At 42.0% G+C, this 19,854-nt stretch overlaps 1 protein-coding gene across 2 annotated transcripts in view; it reads left to right on the forward strand.

Moving 5' to 3' along the window:
- Positions 1–19,854, forward strand: part of SNTG1 (syntrophin gamma 1) — a 957,068-nt gene that overhangs the window by 813,015 nt on the left and 124,199 nt on the right. For both annotated transcript variants that reach the window (XM_073583787.1, XM_073583788.1), the window contains 2 exons: positions 4,596–4,726; positions 12,681–12,810. In XM_073583787.1, the coding sequence (XP_073439888.1) occupies positions 4,596–4,726; positions 12,681–12,810 (261 nt within the window). The remainder of the gene's footprint in view (positions 1–4,595; positions 4,727–12,680; positions 12,811–19,854) is intronic.

Consider the following 19,854-nt stretch of genomic DNA (forward strand, 5'->3'; position numbering starts at 1 on the left):
TCAGCTAATTCTCCCGCTGGAGAGTTTTACGACCGTGGCTCCAGTTGCACTCGAGTCAGTGCCACCAGGCAAGACCTTGGTGCCTCCTCAGCTACGGCCGAAGGTCCTCACCTGGGCACACGCCTCGAGGATTGGTGGTCATTTTGGTAATAAACGGACCACCGAACTCCTGGCAAGGTCATATTGGTGGCCGCATATGGCTCGAGATGTCAAGGAATACGTGCAAGCATGCATCTCGTGTGCCCGGAACAGACCCTCTAGACAGAGGCCGGTGGGGCTGTTATATCCCTTGCCAGTGGCGGATAGATCGTGGGAGATGGTTGGCATGGATTTTATAGTTGGCCTGCCCAAGTCTGGTGGCAGTACGGTCATCTGGATGGTCACAGACCATTTTTCCAAAATGGTGCATTTGGTGCCACTCGCACGCTTGCCTTCCGCTCGTGGTCTTGCCACTTTGTTCATTAAGCACGTATTCCATTTGCATGGCATGCCGGACAAAATCGTGAATGATCGAGGTCCCCAGTTCGCGTCTCGGTTTTGGAGGGAGCTCTGCGGCTTACTCAGCATCGAGCTAAATCTGTCCTCTGCTTACCATCCTGAGACGAATGGCTTGGTCGAGAGAGCCAATCAAACCTTGGTCACCTACCTACGACATTTTGTCTCTGCCAGGCAGGATGACTGGGCATCCTTGCTACCTTGGGCGGAGTAAACAATGCGGTGACTGATTCCACGGGTCAGACGCCTTTCCTCCTAAACTACAGCCAACATCCACGCGTTCCTGTTCCGATGCCAGTGTCCTCCACTGACTCCAGGGTGGCAGACTGGGCAGTGGAGGCCCGGGACATTTGGGATCGCACTCAGGATGCTATCCGTGCTTCTAAGAAAAGGATGAGGGTGTCCGCCGACACGCATCGGCGACCCGCTCCAAGCTTCTCCCCTGGCGACATGGTGTGGCTCTCCACCCAAAATATCAAACTATGGGTCCTCTAAGTTTGCGTCGCGATATATTGGACCTTTCAAGGTCCTTGAGCAAATTAGCTTGGTGGTCCACCATCTGGCTCTTCCTCCACATTTAGCCTTTTCGGATGTATTCCATGTGTCCCTCCTCAAACCAGTTCACATGGCCCGGTTTTCCAAGTCATCGGCCGGGTCATCAGATTTGTCATCTGACGAGTTTGAAGTTAATGCCATCGTGGGGCACAGGTTTGTTCGTGCAAAAAATTCTATTTGGTGGATTGGAAGGGTCATGGCCCCGAGGCTCGGACCTGGGAGCCAGTGGAAAACATCCACGTACCGCTCCTGATCGTGGCTTTTGAGCGCAGTGGGGAGGGGGCCTTATGTTAGGATTCCTGACACTGCACAGCAGGAATCCAGAGCCAGACATCCAGCAGTCTCCCATTCTCCTCCGACCACTCCGGGTGTTGCTCAGCAATCACGGCGAGCCAGGCGTGCTGCTCAGACTCGCTCTGACAGTCTGGATGTTGCTGCCACCTCTGGTGCAGCAACGGTAGCGCAACCTGCCTTGCAGGGAACTGCTCCAGAGGCTAAGTCCTCGTGCCGTGCTACTGGGCATGCCCGCAAGGTGACCTCTCACTGGAGAGCAGGGGTCACATGTTCAGGTCCTGCGTCAGATCTGATTGGTCCTTTCCAGGCTACTGGAAGGTCCCAGAAGCGCATGGCTATAAAAAGCCTGCATGGCGTCTCGGCCATGCGCTAGTGTAGCATATTATGCTGTGTGTGTATGGTGATGGATGCATGGACTGGTGACTGACTTATTAAGAAACCCCTTCCCTCTGATAATAAGAATGGTGACAGAGTGTTGGTTAGTCAGCATCAGATTGTGGCAAGCTACATGCCACGGTGCCTCCTGCACTGCACACTAGCATCCGACGGTGTCCGGCTTTCTGGCGCCGCCGTCCAGTGGCTATAGTTACTGCCGCACTGCGGTAGCAGCGTCCATTGGTGGTTGCGGCTGCAAACGCCACCCGCTGGTCATCCTGTGAGGCTAACAGGGCCAGCGTTCTGTTTTGTAAGGCGACTCTGTGTCTAACAGAGCCGCTCTTAGCGTTCGGGTGACGTTAACCCGAGCGCAGTACTTCACCTTTTGGTGCATCTGCAATTGTCCAGCAGCGGTCTTACCATCTACCGCACGGTGGACCCCGGGCAGCAAACGCACCTTCTATTATTTATATCTGGTGGTGTTCCGCCGACCCAAACAACTAGCAGTCACCCACCCATCGCTTCTGGCACCGGCAGCGGAGAACTCTCACAATGGGCAGTTCGCATTCTGTGAGGTTTTACAAATTTACAGTCACATATAGTAACTTCAGACATCTACCCTAAGGCCAGACCACCACTTTAATGTCAGCTAACACAGCTAATGTCTTCATATCACAATTATGAGCTGTAAGAAAATATCACTTAAAATGTTAGTGATTTATTATGGTTGCCCAGTATGTATGCAATAACGGTTGGTTGACTGTAAAATAGAATATCAAGTTGGCAGCCTACTCTGAAATTCTGTAACCCTATTATCAACTCTAGATATTAGTTTCTAATGAGCAATAAGCCATTGGACTCAGAAAGATGCTTGACTGAACATATGTGAAATGATTCATCATGGGTTCATAACATTTCAAGGTCAATCAGCAATATATACATAATTGTTATTAAAGAAACAGACACTGATGGCTTAGATAAAATGTTCAAACTCTTTTTTGCATATTTATATCTTGCTACTTAACTTTTGATATATAAATACATTGTGGAAAGAAATTTAGATTCTGGAATTTTACAAAAATTAAATTATGTTTCCTAGATTTAATTTTTAGAAACCTTTGAAATCACCTTTATATCTCATAGACATGGACATATTAAAGCCCCACATTATCTGGATGTAAAGGGAGCCTATTGCTTGCTATTGGTTTATAATGTGACTTTTACTAAAGTACTTAGGCTCCAATTCATTAAAGTATTTTAAGAAATGTAAAGTAGAAAGTAGAAGTGTAAAGAAATCTGGAGTAAAACAATCTGAAAACTTTTTGTGCAATGCAAAAAACACTGTGAAAAATTTCGGTCAACCCGAACCAACATATGGAGAGGTTGGGTGGGACAGGAGCAGAATGAGGCATGGCAACACCTACTTGTTTACTTTATAAACAACTGCAATGTAACTTCCTGTCAGCGACTATCAAACCACTTTTATGACATTATTACACAAGTGCCCATATACACATAAACTAGGATAAGAAAAACTCAAGGTAAGGTTATAACACAAAAGAGACCAGAGCAAGAAGCCCATAGAGTATAATCCCAAAATATTTTTTTATTAGAAATATGAGTTAAAATACCAATGATTAAAAAGCAGAGGCTACTAAGCAAAATCATCCCCATGGGGCGACGATGGGCATTTTGACGGACATTGCAGTTAGTAAGTACTACATTAGTCATTGCACTTAGCAATGATATACCATTTGGTATTTCTCTTTATGGTTCCTAAAGCTCCAGCTTAGAAACCCTTGGTACTGGCCACTATTGTGACTGATTTTACCAGCCACTTTGTGTTTGGTCTCACTAAGTGGGCTAACCTGTGCAGACTTCATGTGAGCTCCATTTTTTATGCTTACCTCTCATGTTGTTTTGGTATACCCTTTGTGGCCTCTAAAGGTTGATTTGCCAATGATATTGCACTCTGCACTTTAGTATGTCAGTCTTTTTGCTCCCCGATTTCACTTAGTGGCCTCTGTTTTTTAATCATTGGTATTTTAACTCATATTTGTAATAAATAATTATTTTGGGATTATACTCTACAGGCTTCATGCTCTTGTCTCTTTTGTGTTATCACTTTTATGACATGACTAATTCACTAAGATGTGGGTGTGTCTCCAAATGAATCAGGCACCTCTAAACGCCAACACGCCCCCTCATCAAGAACTATGAGAAGCAATGATTCTTCATGAAGGTACCAATCGATAGCACAAAGAATGCCTCATAGTCATTGGTCAAGACCTGACCTAGAGTGCCTATCTTATAGTAAGCAAGCATGTTTTGTTGTCATGATGTAAGTCAGACATCCCAGCCTATTGTGAGGAGGTCCTGAGTTTCAACATTCAGTGGCAGTTGGAAGAGGAGGTGAGGAATACACGGAATAAATGAAGTGGAGGTGGCTGGAAGGTGAGCACTGAGATATTAGTTTGTTTTTTTTTGATGGCCAGTTGGCTGCTGTTTTGCTGAATTTACAAGCAGCAAATTACAGCTAAATCCATATTTTTGAAATAATGAATGGATAAATTTTTAAAAAAATTTAGTTGAATTAATTTACCCTTGAATAAATTTGATTAAACTCTAATTACATGTTATGCACTTTGTATAAACACCATGAGGTAGTATATGAAGTTAAACTGGTCCACTATAAAGACTCATAGGGACTTTATTACTTTTTCGTTAAGATCTTTACATATTTCCACACTACAATGCAATATGCATAGAGTTTTTTATTAACAATGCATGTGGTTATAATATAGTTTCTCTATTATGAAAGAAAGAATGTCTAAACAAGTTTAAAAGATATATTGCCCTTTTACATTCTGTTTCAGGATACTTTGTCTTGTTCTTCATGGCCAGCATCACCTGGCCTCAGATGGGAAAAACGGTGGTGTGACCTCCGTCTAATCCCACTGCTGCATTCAAGATTATCACAGCATATTACAGGAACAGATTTATGCAGGTAAAAAGTACTTTGCTCTCCAACTATTTTCTGTATCCTGAGATGTGAAATGATGATATCTTAAGAATATAATTATGTTTTTATAATTTACAAGAGCTAAATTCATTTTAAAACTGTCATGCATTGATTTGGATTGTGACTTTTATTGATGAGCTTTAGGACAATGAAACAGAAAAGAAAAAAGTAATATCTATTTTGATTTTGTTTGATCCTCAGAGTATGTGCATATTCATTAAATGAGCTACACATATTATTTAAATCTGCTGAATGATGTATTCTCCCCAGTAGTGATGACTCAACCCAAACAGTAAAGTTAAAGTTCTGTAGCAAACACCTACGGTTCATACACTGACCCTGAACACGGACTTTTCCAGGAAGTCCATGTAACTGTTCGGATTCGGCACCGCAAACATCTGGTGTTTCCACACTATTATCTTCATTACAGGTCCAAGAACACCAGGGCTCTGATCGGCAGTAAGATCATTATTGCCGGTCAGAGAGCTGTGGTTCATCTGACATTCAGCAGCTGTGACCGGCAGTAAAATGTTTACCACCAGTCACAGGTGTTGGCTGATGGGAGTACTACTCTCATCAGCCTAAACCTGCTGTCACCAACAGCTAGAGCAGGCAGTCTTTTATATCTTCCATGTTCTTATTATTGTTCCCACAGTTGATTTCATCACACCAAGCTGCTTGCCTATTGCAGGTTAAGTCTTCCCAGCCTGGTGCAGGGCTACAATTTTGTTTCTGGTGTCCTTTCACAGCTCTTTGGTCTTCACCATAGTGAAGTTTGGAGTGTGACTGTTTGAGGTTGTGGACAGGTGTCTTTTATACTGATAACAAGTTCAAACAGGTGCCATTACTACAGGTAATGAGTGGAGGACAGAGGAGCCTCTTAAAGAAGAAGTTACAGGTCTGTGAAAGCCAGAAATCTTGCATGTTTTTAGTTGACCAAATACCTATTTCCCACCATAATTTGCAAAATAAGTCTTGCCAAATCAGACAAGGTGATTTTCTAAATTTGTTTTCACTTTTTGACTCTCATAGTTGTGGTCTACCTATGATGTCAATTACAGGCCTCTCTCATCTTTTTAAGTGGGAGAACTTGCACAATTGGTGGCTGACTAAATACTTTTTTTCCCCACTGTATATTGCATAAGTTCCACCAGTATGCATACAAAAATTAGGGCAGCACTCTCAAATAGAACATTTGAAAAAATCAATAGTCAATAGTTTCTTTATTTGGGAGTGCTGTATATATACACGCATACAGTGGGGAAAATAAGTGTTTGATACACTATCAATTTTCCAAGTTTTTCCACCTACAAAGAATGGAAAGGTCTGTAATTTTTATCATAGACACAATTCAACTGTGAAAGACAGAATCTTGAATAATCCGGAAAATACAAGACCACTGATAATCTCTCTTGATCTGGGGCTCCATGCAAGTCTCACCCTGTGAGGTCAAAATGATTACAAGAACAGTGAGCAAGGATCCCAGAACCACACGGGTGGACATAGCGAATGACATGCATAGAGCTGGGACCACTGTAACAAAGGCTACCATCAGTAACACACTACACCGCCAGGGACTCAGATCCTGCAGTGCCAGACTTGTCCCCATGTTTAAGCCAGTACATGTCTGGGTCCATTTGAAGTTTGCTAGAAAGCATTTGGATTATCAAGCAGCGTATTGAGAGAATGTCATATGGTCTGAGGAAAGTAGAACTGTTTGATAGAAACAGACCTCATCGTGTTTGGCATAGACAGAATGCTGAATTGCATCCAAAGAGCACCATACCTACTGTGAAGCATGGAGGTGGCAACATTATGCTTTGGGGCTGTTTCTCTGCAAGGGGGCCATGATGACTGGTCTGTGTACATGAAAGAACGAATGGGACCATGTATCATCAGATTTTGAGTGCAAACCTCCTTCCATCAGCAAGAGCATTGAAGATGAAACGTGGATGTGTCTTTCAGCATGATAATGATCTCAAGCACACCACCAGGGCAATGAAAGAGTGGCTTCATAAGGAGCATATGAAGGTCCTGGTGTGGATTAGCCAGTCTCCTGATCTCAACCCCATAGAAAACCTTTGGAGGGATTTGAAAGTCTGTGTTGCCCAGCGACAGGCCCAAAACATCTCTGCTCTAGAGGAGATTTGCACGGAGAAATGGGCCAACATACCACCAACAGTGTGTGCCAACCTTGTGAAAACTTGCAGAAAACCTTTGACCTCTGTCATTGCCAATAAAGGATATATAACAAAATATTGAGATGAACTTTTGTTACTGACCAAATAATTATTTTCCACCAAATCAAATCTTGCCAAATCAAGGTGATTTTTTGGATTAGTTTTCTCATTTTGACTCTCATACCTGTGTTCTACCTATGATGTCAATTACAAGCCTCACTCATCATTTTAAGTGGATAAACTTGCACAATTGGTGGCTGACTAAATACTTTTTTCCCCCTCTCTCTCTCTCTCTCTATATATATATATATATATATACAGTGGCATGTAAAAGTTTTGGCACTCCTGGTCAAACTTACTGTTATTGTGAACAGTAAAGCAACTTAAAAATGAAATGGTCTCTAAAAGGCCTTAAGTTAGAGGTGACACATTTCCTTTGTATTTCAAGAGAAAAAAATACATTGTCATCTTTTACATTTTAAAACTTACGAAAAGAAAAATGGGTGGATGCAAAAGTTTGAGCAACCTGCATGTTTAGTATCTAGTAGCACCCCCTTTGAAGGTATCATGGCTTGTAAACACTTTCTGTAGCCAGGCAAGAGTCTTTCAGTTCTTGTTAAAGGTATCTCCATCCATTTTTTCTTTGAAATTTTTTTCAGTTTTGTCAGATTCCTGGGTCATCTTGCATGCACTGCTATTTTGAGCCCTAGACACAGAGTTTCAATGCTATTCAGATTAGGGGACTGAGTGGGCCATTGTAAAACCTTCAGCTTGCCCCTTTTGAGGTAATCTATTGTGAATTTTGACTTGTGATTAGGATCATTATCCATTTATAGAAGCCATTCTCTTTTCGACTTCAGCTATTTTACAGATGGTGTTATGTTTGCATCAAAAATTTGTTGAAATTTCATTGAATCTATTCTTTCCTCTACCTGCGAAATGTCCTATGTGCCATTGGCTGCAACACAACCCCAAAGCATGATTGATCAACTCCCATTCTTTAATGGCTGGCGTTCTTTTCCTGAAATTCTGTGTACTTTTATCTCCACATATACCTTTGATCATTGTGGCCAAAGAGCTCTATTTATTTTAACTTAATCGGTCCTCAGGACTTGTTCCCAAAATGCATCAGGCTTGTTTGCATGCTCTTTTGCATACTTCTAACGCTGAATTTTATGGTGAGGACACAGGAGAGGTTTTCTTCTACTGACTCTTCATGAATGCCATATTTGTGCAGGTGTCCCTGAACAGTAGAAAAGTGTATCACAACGAGCAGCTCTCACTGAAATTTTGCTTTGTCTTCCAGACCGTATCTTGACCTCCAATTTTCCTGTTAACAGTCTTTTCCTTATAACTTTTCGAACTGAGGAAAGGTTCACTTTAAAATGCTTTGCTATTATCTTATAGATTTTTCCTACTTTTCACCTCACCATTTTAATTTTCAGAGTGCTAGGCAGCTGGTTAGAAAAAAACATTGGCTGCTGTTTTCTGCCACAAAGTTTGAGGAGGTTAGGTCTATATATAGCTAGGAAATTTGCACTATCTAATAATTGTGAACAATCCATAACCCTAACAGAATGGTTTAAGTCTTTTTCAAAATTATATGAGCACACAAATCTCCCTAGTTGCCCAAACATTTGCATCAGTGTAAGGGGGTGAGATAGAATTACCTCCTTGCTTCCCTTCCTCTAATTGTTTTCCATGTGTTGATGTTACATATGCTAATGTTGGTAATGTCTATGATTAATATTTGTGGTACTGCTATATAGTAATATGTATTATCACTCACATTTATGGTACTGCCACATTCTTATAGTGCATGTGTTACCATTCTTTATAGAACTATATTATATTATGGTGTGTTCCTTTAGTGTAATACTGTATAAAATTTATGTGATGTGTACTAATGCTCATGTACAGTTTAGGGAAAGTAAAGTGCATCCTTGTAGGACATTAGAGGAGGGCACTTTAGTACTATAGTTCTTATAGATAGGGTAGTTGTAGTTTCTTTGTGGGCCACTAGATGGGGGCATACTAGTGTGCACTGTAGGTATAGTTTATAGTATGGTTATAGGGGGTTAAGTATAGGAGGGGCTGCCGGGTGGTAAGACAGAAGTTTCTAGGAAGTTAGGTCAGATGGGGCAAGGGTGCCCAAAGTGTCCACATGGGCTATAAGCCTGGACAGCTTGGCAGACTCGTAACGTTAAATTGCTGCAGCCCACGTTATCCACGGCCACTGTGCATCATAAACTTGAACATTCTGGACTGTGTCTATATTACTGGGGGTCTCCTGAAAAAGGGACTATCATCACCTGGGAAGTGTCTGGGGGACCTGAACTTGGAGATGTAGCTACACTGAGAAGAATACAGTTTTCTGTATGGGAAGGTCGGGACACAGATGCTTCAGTATCTCTGTTCATGACTACAGTCCTGACCTCCTCTTACAACTGCCCATTTTACTTTTTGTAATTTTTAAAATGTAAAAAAATTACACTTATTTTTTGTTACCTAACGCACAAAGAAAATATGTTACCTTCAACTTTAGGTTTTTTAGAGATCATTTCATCTTCAATTTGCTCAACAGTTAACAATAGCAGTAATTTTGACCATGGGTGCCCAATCTTTTGCATGTCACTATATATATATACTAGCTATGAACCAGTTCTACGCCCGGGTGGCGAGCATTTTTATTGGTATATGGTCTCCCATCCTGGTATGTGCTGACCCCCTATCCTGGTGTGCATGGCACCCCTCATGCATATCCTGGTATGCATGGTACCCTCACCCCCCAATCCTGGTAAGCATGGCACCCTATTCCTCATCCTGGTATGCATGGTCCCCTCACCCTCCAATCCTAGTATGCATGGTACCCCTTTATCCCTATCCTGGTATGCATGGCCCCCTCACCCCCCAATCCTGGTATGCATGGTCCTCTCACCCCCCCTATCCTGGTATGCATGGTCCTCTCACCACCCTATCCTAGTATGCATGGTCCTCTCACCCCCCCTATCCTGGTATGCATGGTCCTCTCACCCCCTGTCCTGGTATGCATGGTCCTCTCACCCCCCTATCCTGTTAGACATGGTCCTCTCACCCCCCTATCCTGGTATGCATGGTCCTCTCCCCCCTATCCTGGTATGCATGGTCCCCTCACCCCCCAATCCTGGTATGCATGCTACCCCTCACTCCCCAATCCTGGTATGCATGGTCTGCTCACCCCCCAATCTTGTTATGCATGGTCCCCTCACCCCCCAATCCTTGAATACATGGTCTCCTCACCCCCTTTTTGTGGTATGCATGGTCCCCTCACCCCCCTTTCGTGGTATGACTGTCCCCTCACCCCCATTTCATGGTATGCATGGTCCCCTCACCCTCCTTTCATGGTATGCATGGTCCCCTCACTCCGCTTTCGTGGTATGCATGGTCCCCTCACTCCCCTTTCATGGTATGCATGGTCCCCTCACCCTCCTTTTGTGGTATGCATGGTCCCCTCACTCCCCTTTCATGGTATGCATGGTCCCCTCACCCTCCTTTTGTGGTATGCATGCTCGCCTTACCCCTTTTCATGGTATGCATTGTCCCCTCACCCTCCTTTCGTGGTATGCATGGTCCCCTCACCCCCCTTTCATGGTATGCATGGTCCCCTCACCCCCCTTTCATGGTATGCATGGTCCCCTCACCCTCCTTTCATGGTATGCATAGTCCCCTCACCCCCTTTTGTGGTATGCATGGTCCCCTCACCCCCCCTTTCATGGTATGCATGGTCACCTCACCCCCCTTATCCTGATAAATAAGGTCCCCCTCACCCCTATTAAACTACACACATACAAAAATCATTTATACTCACCCTTCTTTCTTGTGCTCCACCACTGTCACGTTCTGCTGGAGGATGGGGGAGGAATCTGGCGCCGAAGTACGCGCATCCTCATAGCGCTGTCCGGCGCCATATTGTTGAAGACACACTGCAAATGTGTCTTCAGTAAAATTGCGCCGGATCGTGCTATGCGCATGCGCGATTCCGGCCGCACTCCTGCCCCGGTCTCTGGCCGAAGATAAGCTCCACGGCAACGCTCCTCCCGGTCAGGTAAGTATGTAAGTATGGCACCCAAGATCGCAATATGTACGCATACCGCCATCTCTGGGCGCCATACACACTCCTCACCGCTGGATGCCTCATTCTGTCTGGAGCCAGACTGCGCTTGCGCAGTCTATAAAGGCTTTGGACAGAGTGACGCTTAGCCCGTTATATTATATATACAGTATATATATATATATACACTCACTGGCCACTTTATTAGGTACACCATGCTAGTAAGGGGTTGGACCCCCTTTTGCCTTCAGAACTGCCTCAATTCTTCGTGGCAGAGATTCAACAAGGTGCTGGAAGCATTCCTCAGAGATTTTGGACCATATTGACATGATGGCATCACACAGTTGGCGCAGATTTGTCGGCTGCACATCCCTGATGCGAATCTCCCGTTCCACCTCATCCCAAAGATGCTCTATTGGATTGAGATCTGGTGACTGAGGAGGCCATTTGAGTACAGTGAACTCATTGTCATGTTCAAGAAACCAATCTGAGATGATTCGAGCTTTATGACATGGCGCATTATCCTGCTGAAAGTAGCCATCAGATGTTGGGTACATTGTGGTCATAAAGGGATGGACATGGTCAGCAACAATACTCAGGTAGGCTGTGGCGTTGCAACGATGCTCAATTGGTACCAAGGGGCCCAAAGAGTGCCAAGAAAAAATTCCCCACACCATGACACCACCACCACCAGCCTGAACCGTTGATACAAGGCAGGATGGATCCATGCTTTCATGTTGTTTACGCCAAATTCTGACCCTACCATCCGAATGTCGCAGCAGAAATCGAGACTCATCAGACCAGGCAACGTTTTTCCAATCTTCTACTGTCCAATTTCGATGAGCTTGTGCAAATTGTAGCCTCAGTTTCCTGTTCTTAGCTGAGAGGAGTGGTACCCAGTGTGGTCTTCTGCTGCTGTAGCCCATCTGCCTCAAAGTTCGACGCACTGTGCGTTCAGAGATGCTCTTCTGCCTACCTTGGTTGTAACGGGTGGCAATTTGAGTCACTGTTGCCTTTCTATCAGCTCGAACCAGTCTGCCCATTCTCCTCTGACCTCTGGCATCAACAAGGCATTTCCGGCCACAGAACTGCCGCTCACTGGTTTTTTTTTCTTTTTCCGACCATTCTCTGTAAACCCTAGAGATGGTTGTGCGTGAAAATCCCAGTAGATCAGCAGTTTCTGAAATTCTCAGACCAGCCCTTCTGGCACCAACAATCATGCCACGTTCAAAGGCACTCAAATCACCTTTCTTCCCCATACTGATGCTCGGTTTGAACTGCAGGAGATTGTCTTGACCATGTCTACATGCCTAAATGCACTGAGTTGCCGCCATGTGATTGGCTGATTAGAAATTAAGTCTTAACACACAGTTGGACAGGTGTACCTAATAAAGTGGCCAGTGAGTGTATATTTAAATTTATGAATTTTCACTAGAATTACATTCATGTTAAGGTTTACGGAGATGCAAACCTTTTAATAACAATGTATGTATATGTTTAATGATGCAGGAACTTTTTAGATAAGCTTTCTAAATAACTGTCATTTTGTGAAATTGTTTTATGGCCACTTTTTCAGTTGATATCTTTTTTTATAAATTGTTTGTGCCACCACACCTACTGTACGCTATCCAGTAAACAATGGTTAAGCTTTAAATTGCTCTATTTCCAGGCAGAATGCATTTCAAATCACAGCGGTAGACGGGGTTTGCAGTGGAATAATACAGTGCTTATCGGCGGATGACTGCATAGAGTGGTTACAATCTATATCTACTAATATTTCCAATCTTACAAAGCACAATGTAAGTAAAAATGTTCTTTTGACTCACTTAAAAGGTTTTGCCTCTAATCCTTTTGTTGCTGATGCCTGAGAGACACCACCTTGGTTTATCTTTGGATAAGCAAAGCTTGAAGCATCTTGTGAGAAATGAACGTAAAACTATATCTAAATCAACTATAAAACATTCATGAAAAGTGAGATTTTGCCCGAGGTTTTCATTTGTGTTTTTACCATCAAGATTAAGATATTTTGCTGTTTTCCTCTGTAACTTTGGTTCAATGGACCAAGAAGCTGCATGCTTCTTGAATACCAACAGTTATGGAAATCAATCAATGCTAATGGGTAAACATAGTAAATGGAGCATAATCAAAATAATGCAATTTATATTGAATGTAAAATCAATGAATTATTAAAGCCAAAAATTGGATTACTTTGCATACAAGTTTGTTTAATTTTTAATAGATACAAGAACAAAATGGAAAAATACAACAAACATCAGACTGTGAAAAAATTAAGAAAGGAATTTATTATTACTCAATATATATACACATTAAAAAAAACATAGTGTTATGTTATATTGCAACCCTGTAATAGGTTTATAATCATATACGATCCAACATAAATATACTTAGTGCCAAACAAGCAATATAGAAATCCAAATGGCCTCCTAAAATCCCTACTTCAACTTCAAGAGAAAGGTGACCAATAAAGCACAAGATACCGCAATAATTACTAAAAAGTATACACTTTATTATTTTCCACATAACAAAATCTAATATATAAAGCTCAATGTGGGTGTGTAAGTATGTATGTATGTATGTGTGTGTGTGTATGTCCGGGATTGGCATCTGCACCGTCATAGCGACAGCCACAAAATTTGGCACAGTCACACGTCTGGACCCCGAGAGCGTCCTAGGCTATGTTGTGAGGTGAAATTTTAACCCCGCGCGTTCCAATTCACCAAACAATTTTGCCCCTATCTACATAATGGTGAAAAAGTGTGTGTGTATCAAGCCCCGCCACTCATTATGATGTCATAATGGTTGCCATGGCGACGCTAATGTCATAATAGGTTGCCATGGTGAAGATGCTGTCACAATGGTTGTCATGTTGACGATGATGTCTTAATAGGTTGCAATGGTGACGGTTATGTCATAATGGTTGCCATGGTGATGATGATGTCATAATGAGTATATGAGAAAATGGAAACGGTCTTAGGAGCGCAGGAAAGAGACTCAGACAAGAGATGGGGTTAAACCACAACGCGTTTCGACGGAGGATCCGTCTTCATCAGGTGGATACTTCCACCTGATGAAGACGGATCCTCCGTCAAAACGCGTTGTGGTTTAACCCCATCTCTTGTCTGAGTCTCTTTCCTGCGCTCCTAAGACCGTTTCCATTTTCTCATTGCTCCTATCCTCCATTGGAGGTTTTCGGCTGGAGCTGCGGTGGAGACCTGACATTTTTGTGTGCCCCTGGGTTGCTTCCTAAGCGCTCCTCTATGACCGCTTATCACTGACTCTTATAATGAGTATATGGGCGCGGGACTATGGGATGGAGGATGTGTGATGGGTATTTGGGCACTGAACTATGGGATGGAGGATATGTATGACAGGTATATGGGCACGGGATTATGGGATGGCGGATATGTATGATGGGTATATGGGCATGGGACCATGGGATGGAGGATATGTATGATGGGTATATGGGCATGGGACCATGGGATGGATGATATGTATGATGGGTATATGGGCATGGAACTATGAGATTAAGGATGTGTGATGGGTATATGTGCACTCGACTATGGGATGGCGAATATGTATGATGGATATATGGGCATGGGACTATGGGATGGAGAATATGTATGATGGATATATGGGCATGGGACTATGGGATGGAGGATGTGTGATGGGTATATGGGCACTCGACTATGGGATGGAGGATATGTATGATGGGTATATGGGCACGGGCCTATGGGATGGAGGATAATTATAATTTGTTATAACTAACTACAGTTAGTTACTATGCTCGGGCAGTGCCGGGCTCTTCAGCTAGATATTCTATAAAAAGAGAATGCCTCCAATGTGAGGAATTTTCAGGATAAGGACATCATTATACACTATATACTATAAACGTTCATATAAATATATTTAATGATCAATTTGGAATTAAATATTATACCAGAAGATCAGAGCCTAGTTTACCCATTAATTATGTCTGGTATTAATCATACAGCCTATAACAACACCCAGTATAGAGCCAGACAACACCCAAATGCCACTATAGTGTTCATATGCTAGATGCTATAATGATTAGCAACAATTAATCATCAAAGTGTGTCTGCTTTATCTGAATAAATAAAGCTTCTAAATTAAAGGCAATTCCGTTTCTTATTTATTTGCAAAATGTCTCATGAACTTACATAAAGTGCAATGTCCAGTCCTTATTCTTCTCCCCGACGCACGTTTCGTTACACACTTCCTCGCATTGCTTTTCAAGTTATATTTTGCATCCACTTTTTCCAGGCTAAGTTTGTTACCAATGTCTAGGAATTCTGGAAACATTTACCTCAGCAATCCTTTACTTGTTATATCCTGGTAAAGCATCATTTTTTATTATATTATTGTAGTATCAATTGATGTACTCATCCTATGTAATGCATTTTTCTCATTTTTTTCCGTTTTATCTGCTTTTTCCTTCTACTTCATTAGTAGAAGACATGTGGAAGGAAAGAGAATAAGAATGAAAGAAAAGGAATTGGGATGAGGCACTAGACAGGCACTAGACTTACATGGGACTAGCTCACAAACACTGTAAAAAATTAGCATCATAAAATAGTGAAAAGGAAAATAGAAAGTAAAGGGAAATAAAAATGAAATGATGCTTATACTCTGTTAAAAATATGTTGAATTAAGATTTATACTTACAAGTGTTTTTTACTTAGGCACTTCTTTTTTCTTCATTCTTTTGTATCCTTCAATATGTGGAAAACATGTAAATAAAATTAGGAGAAGAAACAAAGTAATCTGAAGTGTGGGCTGCCGCATCCTTCACTTTTGGTGGGGGAGAAGGACACAAGGAAAAGAGTTGTTCCTGACCAGAAGCCTGCACTGACGACTCAGTGCTTGCATTTTTTGCAACTTCAGAAGAGGAGGCAATAGAGCTGGAGGCTGTTTAGGCAATGTAAGCCAAAACCAGTTCCTGATGCTCTGGCCTTAAAAGCGGTTTACCTACTCCCAGAAAAGGGAGCCTTCCAGGCTTCCGGAGCCAGACCATGCCGCAGTCTCAACACCTCCTGCCTTAGCTGCTATTGTGCTATTGGCATTACCAGCAGATGCACCACCACCACTATCAGTACCAGCTGGCCCCCCATGCCCACGTCCACGGCCTCTTCCACCATACTTCCTAATTTTTGTGAAAATGGACCAAAAATACCAGCAGATGTATGGTGCTGTATCAGAAGCGTAAAGCTTTATACAGTGTAGGGGTCATTGTAAATCTCCGTAAATATTTCCAGAGTCAGAAACAGACTCTCACTGGCTCTGTATGCATTAGACCAGAATATAAAAAGCAGTAAATGGGTAATGTATCACAAGCATACAGCTGTATACAGTGTTGGGGTAATTTTTAAATCTAGATATATATTTCAGGAGTAACACACAGACTCTCACAGGCTCAGTATGGGTCACACCATAATATAAAAAGAAGATCCGCAAGAAATAATCACACATGTGGGCCAATGTTCAAGGTGTCAAAGATGCACTTAGAGTGGTGGGTGGAGGAGGACTTTGTGGCACAAAGGGTACTGTATCAACAGATACCAGGTATATTTAGTATAGTGAAAATAGAAAAAATCTCTGTATGTATTTCAGGAGGCAGACACAGACGCTCTCAGGCCCAATATGGATTCGACAAGAATATAGAAAGTTTATAAAGGGTACAGTAACACCATATACCAGTTATATATAGTATAGTTTAAACATTCTAAATCTCCGTATATTTTTCAGTAAGCAGACACAGACGCTCTCAGGCTCAGTATGGATTACACCACAATATAAAAAGCAGTAAAAGAGTAATGGATCAGAAGCGTACAGCTTTATACAGTGTAGGGGTCATTGTAAATCTCCGTAAATATTTCCAGAGTCAGAAACAGACTCTCACTGGCTCTGTATGCATTAGACCAGAATATAAAAAGCAGTAAATGGGTAATGTATCACAAGCATACAGCTGTATACAGTGTTGGGGTAATTTTTAAATCTAGATATATATTTCAGGAGTAACACACAGACTCTCACAGGCTCAGTATGGGTCACACCATAATATAAAAAGAAGATCCGAAAGAAATAATCACACATGTGGGCCAATGTTCAAGGTGTCAAAGATGCACTTAGAGTGGTGGGTGGAGGAGGACTTTGTGGCACAAAGGGTACTGTATCAACAGATACCAGGTATATTTAGTATAGTGAAAATAGAAAAAATCTCTGTATGTATTTCAGGAGGCAGACACAGACGCTCTCAGGCCCAATATGGATTCGACAAGAATATAGAAAGTTTATAAAGGGTACAGTAACACCATATACCAGTTATATATAGTATAGTTTAAACATTCTAAATCTCCGTATATTTTTCAGTAAGCAGACACAGACGCTCTCAGGCTCAGTATGGATTACACCACAATATAAAAAGCAGTAAAAGAGTAATGGATCAGAAGCGTACAGCTTTATACAGTGTAGGGGTCATTGTAAATCTCCGTATATATTTCCAGAGTCAGAAACAGACTCTCACTAGCTCTGTATGCATTTGACCAGAATATAAAAAGCAGTAAAAAGTGGGCAATGTATCACAAGTGTACAGCTGTATACAGTGTGGTGGTAATCGTAAATCTCCAAATATATTACTGGAGTAACAGACAGATTTTCAAAGGCTGAGTCTGGATTACAACAGAATCTAAATAGCAAAAAAGGGTACTGTATCAGAAGCGTACAGCTGTATACATTGTTGGGCTAAATTTAAATCTCGTTATATATTTCCGGAGTCACCCTCAGACGCTCACTCAGTCTGGATTTGACCATAATACAAAATGTTTAAAAAAGGTACTGGATAACAAGATAGCAAGCATATATATTGAAGGGTACAATTTAAATCTCCGTATATATTTCCGTAGTCACCCTCAGACGCTCACTCAGTATGGATTTGATCGTAATACAAAATGTCTAACAAAGGTACTGTATCACAAGATAGGAGGTGTATGTAGTATAGGGTAAAATTTTTATCTCCGTAAACCACACACGCTCATTCAGTATGGATTACATTATACCGTAATAAAAAATTTAGAACTTAGGTACTGTATCAGCAGATACCAGGTGTATATAGTATAAGTGAAAATGTAAATCTCCCTATTTATTTCCAGAGTCTCATACAGATAGTCAGCATGTATTTCTCTGTGATACCAGCCGGTACATGGTAGTGTGTGAGAAGCGTACAGCTCTATACGGTGTGGGAAATAATGAACGTTCCTTTACTGTGCAGAAAAACAGAATAAAAGTAGGAGTGCTGTGTAAAAAGCAGTCTGCACAGCAGTGTCCAGACAGCAATACTGCTGTAAGGCAGGCTAATAATCAGTGCTGCTGCACACAGGAAAATCATTCCCTGTCACTGCACACTAACTGTACACAACAATTGCATTCAGCACAAGCACATAAGAACGTCTGTTTACAGGTCTAAGTGTCTCCCAAATGATAAACAGCGTCAGCAACCTCTCCCTACTATAAAGATGGGCAGAAGAAAAATGGCGGTCGGCGGTGAAGGCTTTTAGACACATTCCATACATACAGGGGTTGGACAAAATAATGCAACCACCTAACATTTTGGCATCATAATCTTCGAACATGTTATAAACATGCAAACCGTGACATATGGTAATGTTTTGTTTGCAGTTGATTATTTGTGTTATGTGATATGTAATAATAATACTAATCTTTATTTTTATATGGCGCTAACATATTCCACAGCGCTTTACAGTTTGCACACATTTTCATCACTGTCCCCAATGGGGCGCACAATCTAAATTCCCTATCAGTATGTCTTTGGAGTTTGTGTATGTAAATTAACTGTTTGTTTTGCATAATTGTAAGAACATTGATGAACATTGATGCATCAGTGCACTCCATGTCAGATTCATCTTGGACTGGGGAATTCAGGATTTGACTTGATAACCCAGGCATGGTATGTGAAAAGAACTCCATGGAGTAATCTGAAGTGTGACCTGCCGCATCCTTCACTTTTGGTGTGGTGAAGGACACAAGGAAAGGTGTTGTTCCTGACAAGAAGCCTGCACCGACGACTCAGTGCTTGCAATTTTTGAAACTTCAGAAGAGGAGGCAATAGAGCTAGAGGCTGTTTCGGCAATGTAAGCCAAAACATGGTCCTGATGCTCCGGCTTTAAAAGCGGTTTACCTACTCCCAGAAAAGGGAACTTTAAAGGCCTTCTTGTGCCAGACGATGATGCAGGCTCAACACCTCCTGCCTTAGCTGCTATTGTGTTTTTGCATAAACAGCAGATGCACCACCACCACCACCATCAGTACCAGTTGCTCCCCCCCGCCCACGTACGTGACCTCTTCCACCATACTTCCTCATGTTTGGGAAAATGTACCAAAAATACCAGCAGAGATATGGTACTGTATGAGGAGCGTACAGTTGTATAAGGTGTATGGAAAAATTTAAATCTCCATATATATTTCCTTAGTCACAGACACTCTCGCAGTATGTATTTGACCATAATCCAACCAGCAGATATACAGCACTGTATCAGAAGTGTACAGCTGTATATGTTTTAGGGGAAAATGTCAATCTCTGTATATTTGTTTGTGTGATTCACACACAGATGCTCTGCCAGTATGTATTTGACCGTAACACAACCAGCAGATATACAGTACTGTATGAGAAGCGGACAGCTCTATACAGTGTATGGAAAAATGGAAATGTCCATATATGTATTTCCGGAGTCTCACACACACACGCTGTCTCTGTATAGATGGGAAAGTAATCCAAACAGCAGATATAC

The sequence above is a fragment of the Dendrobates tinctorius genome, unplaced genomic scaffold (genome assembly GCF_039654945.1).
Source record: "Dendrobates tinctorius isolate UK_male_01 unplaced genomic scaffold, ASM3965494v1 ptg000081l, whole genome shotgun sequence".
NCBI classification, from domain to species: domain Eukaryota; kingdom Metazoa; phylum Chordata; class Amphibia; order Anura; family Dendrobatidae; genus Dendrobates; species Dendrobates tinctorius.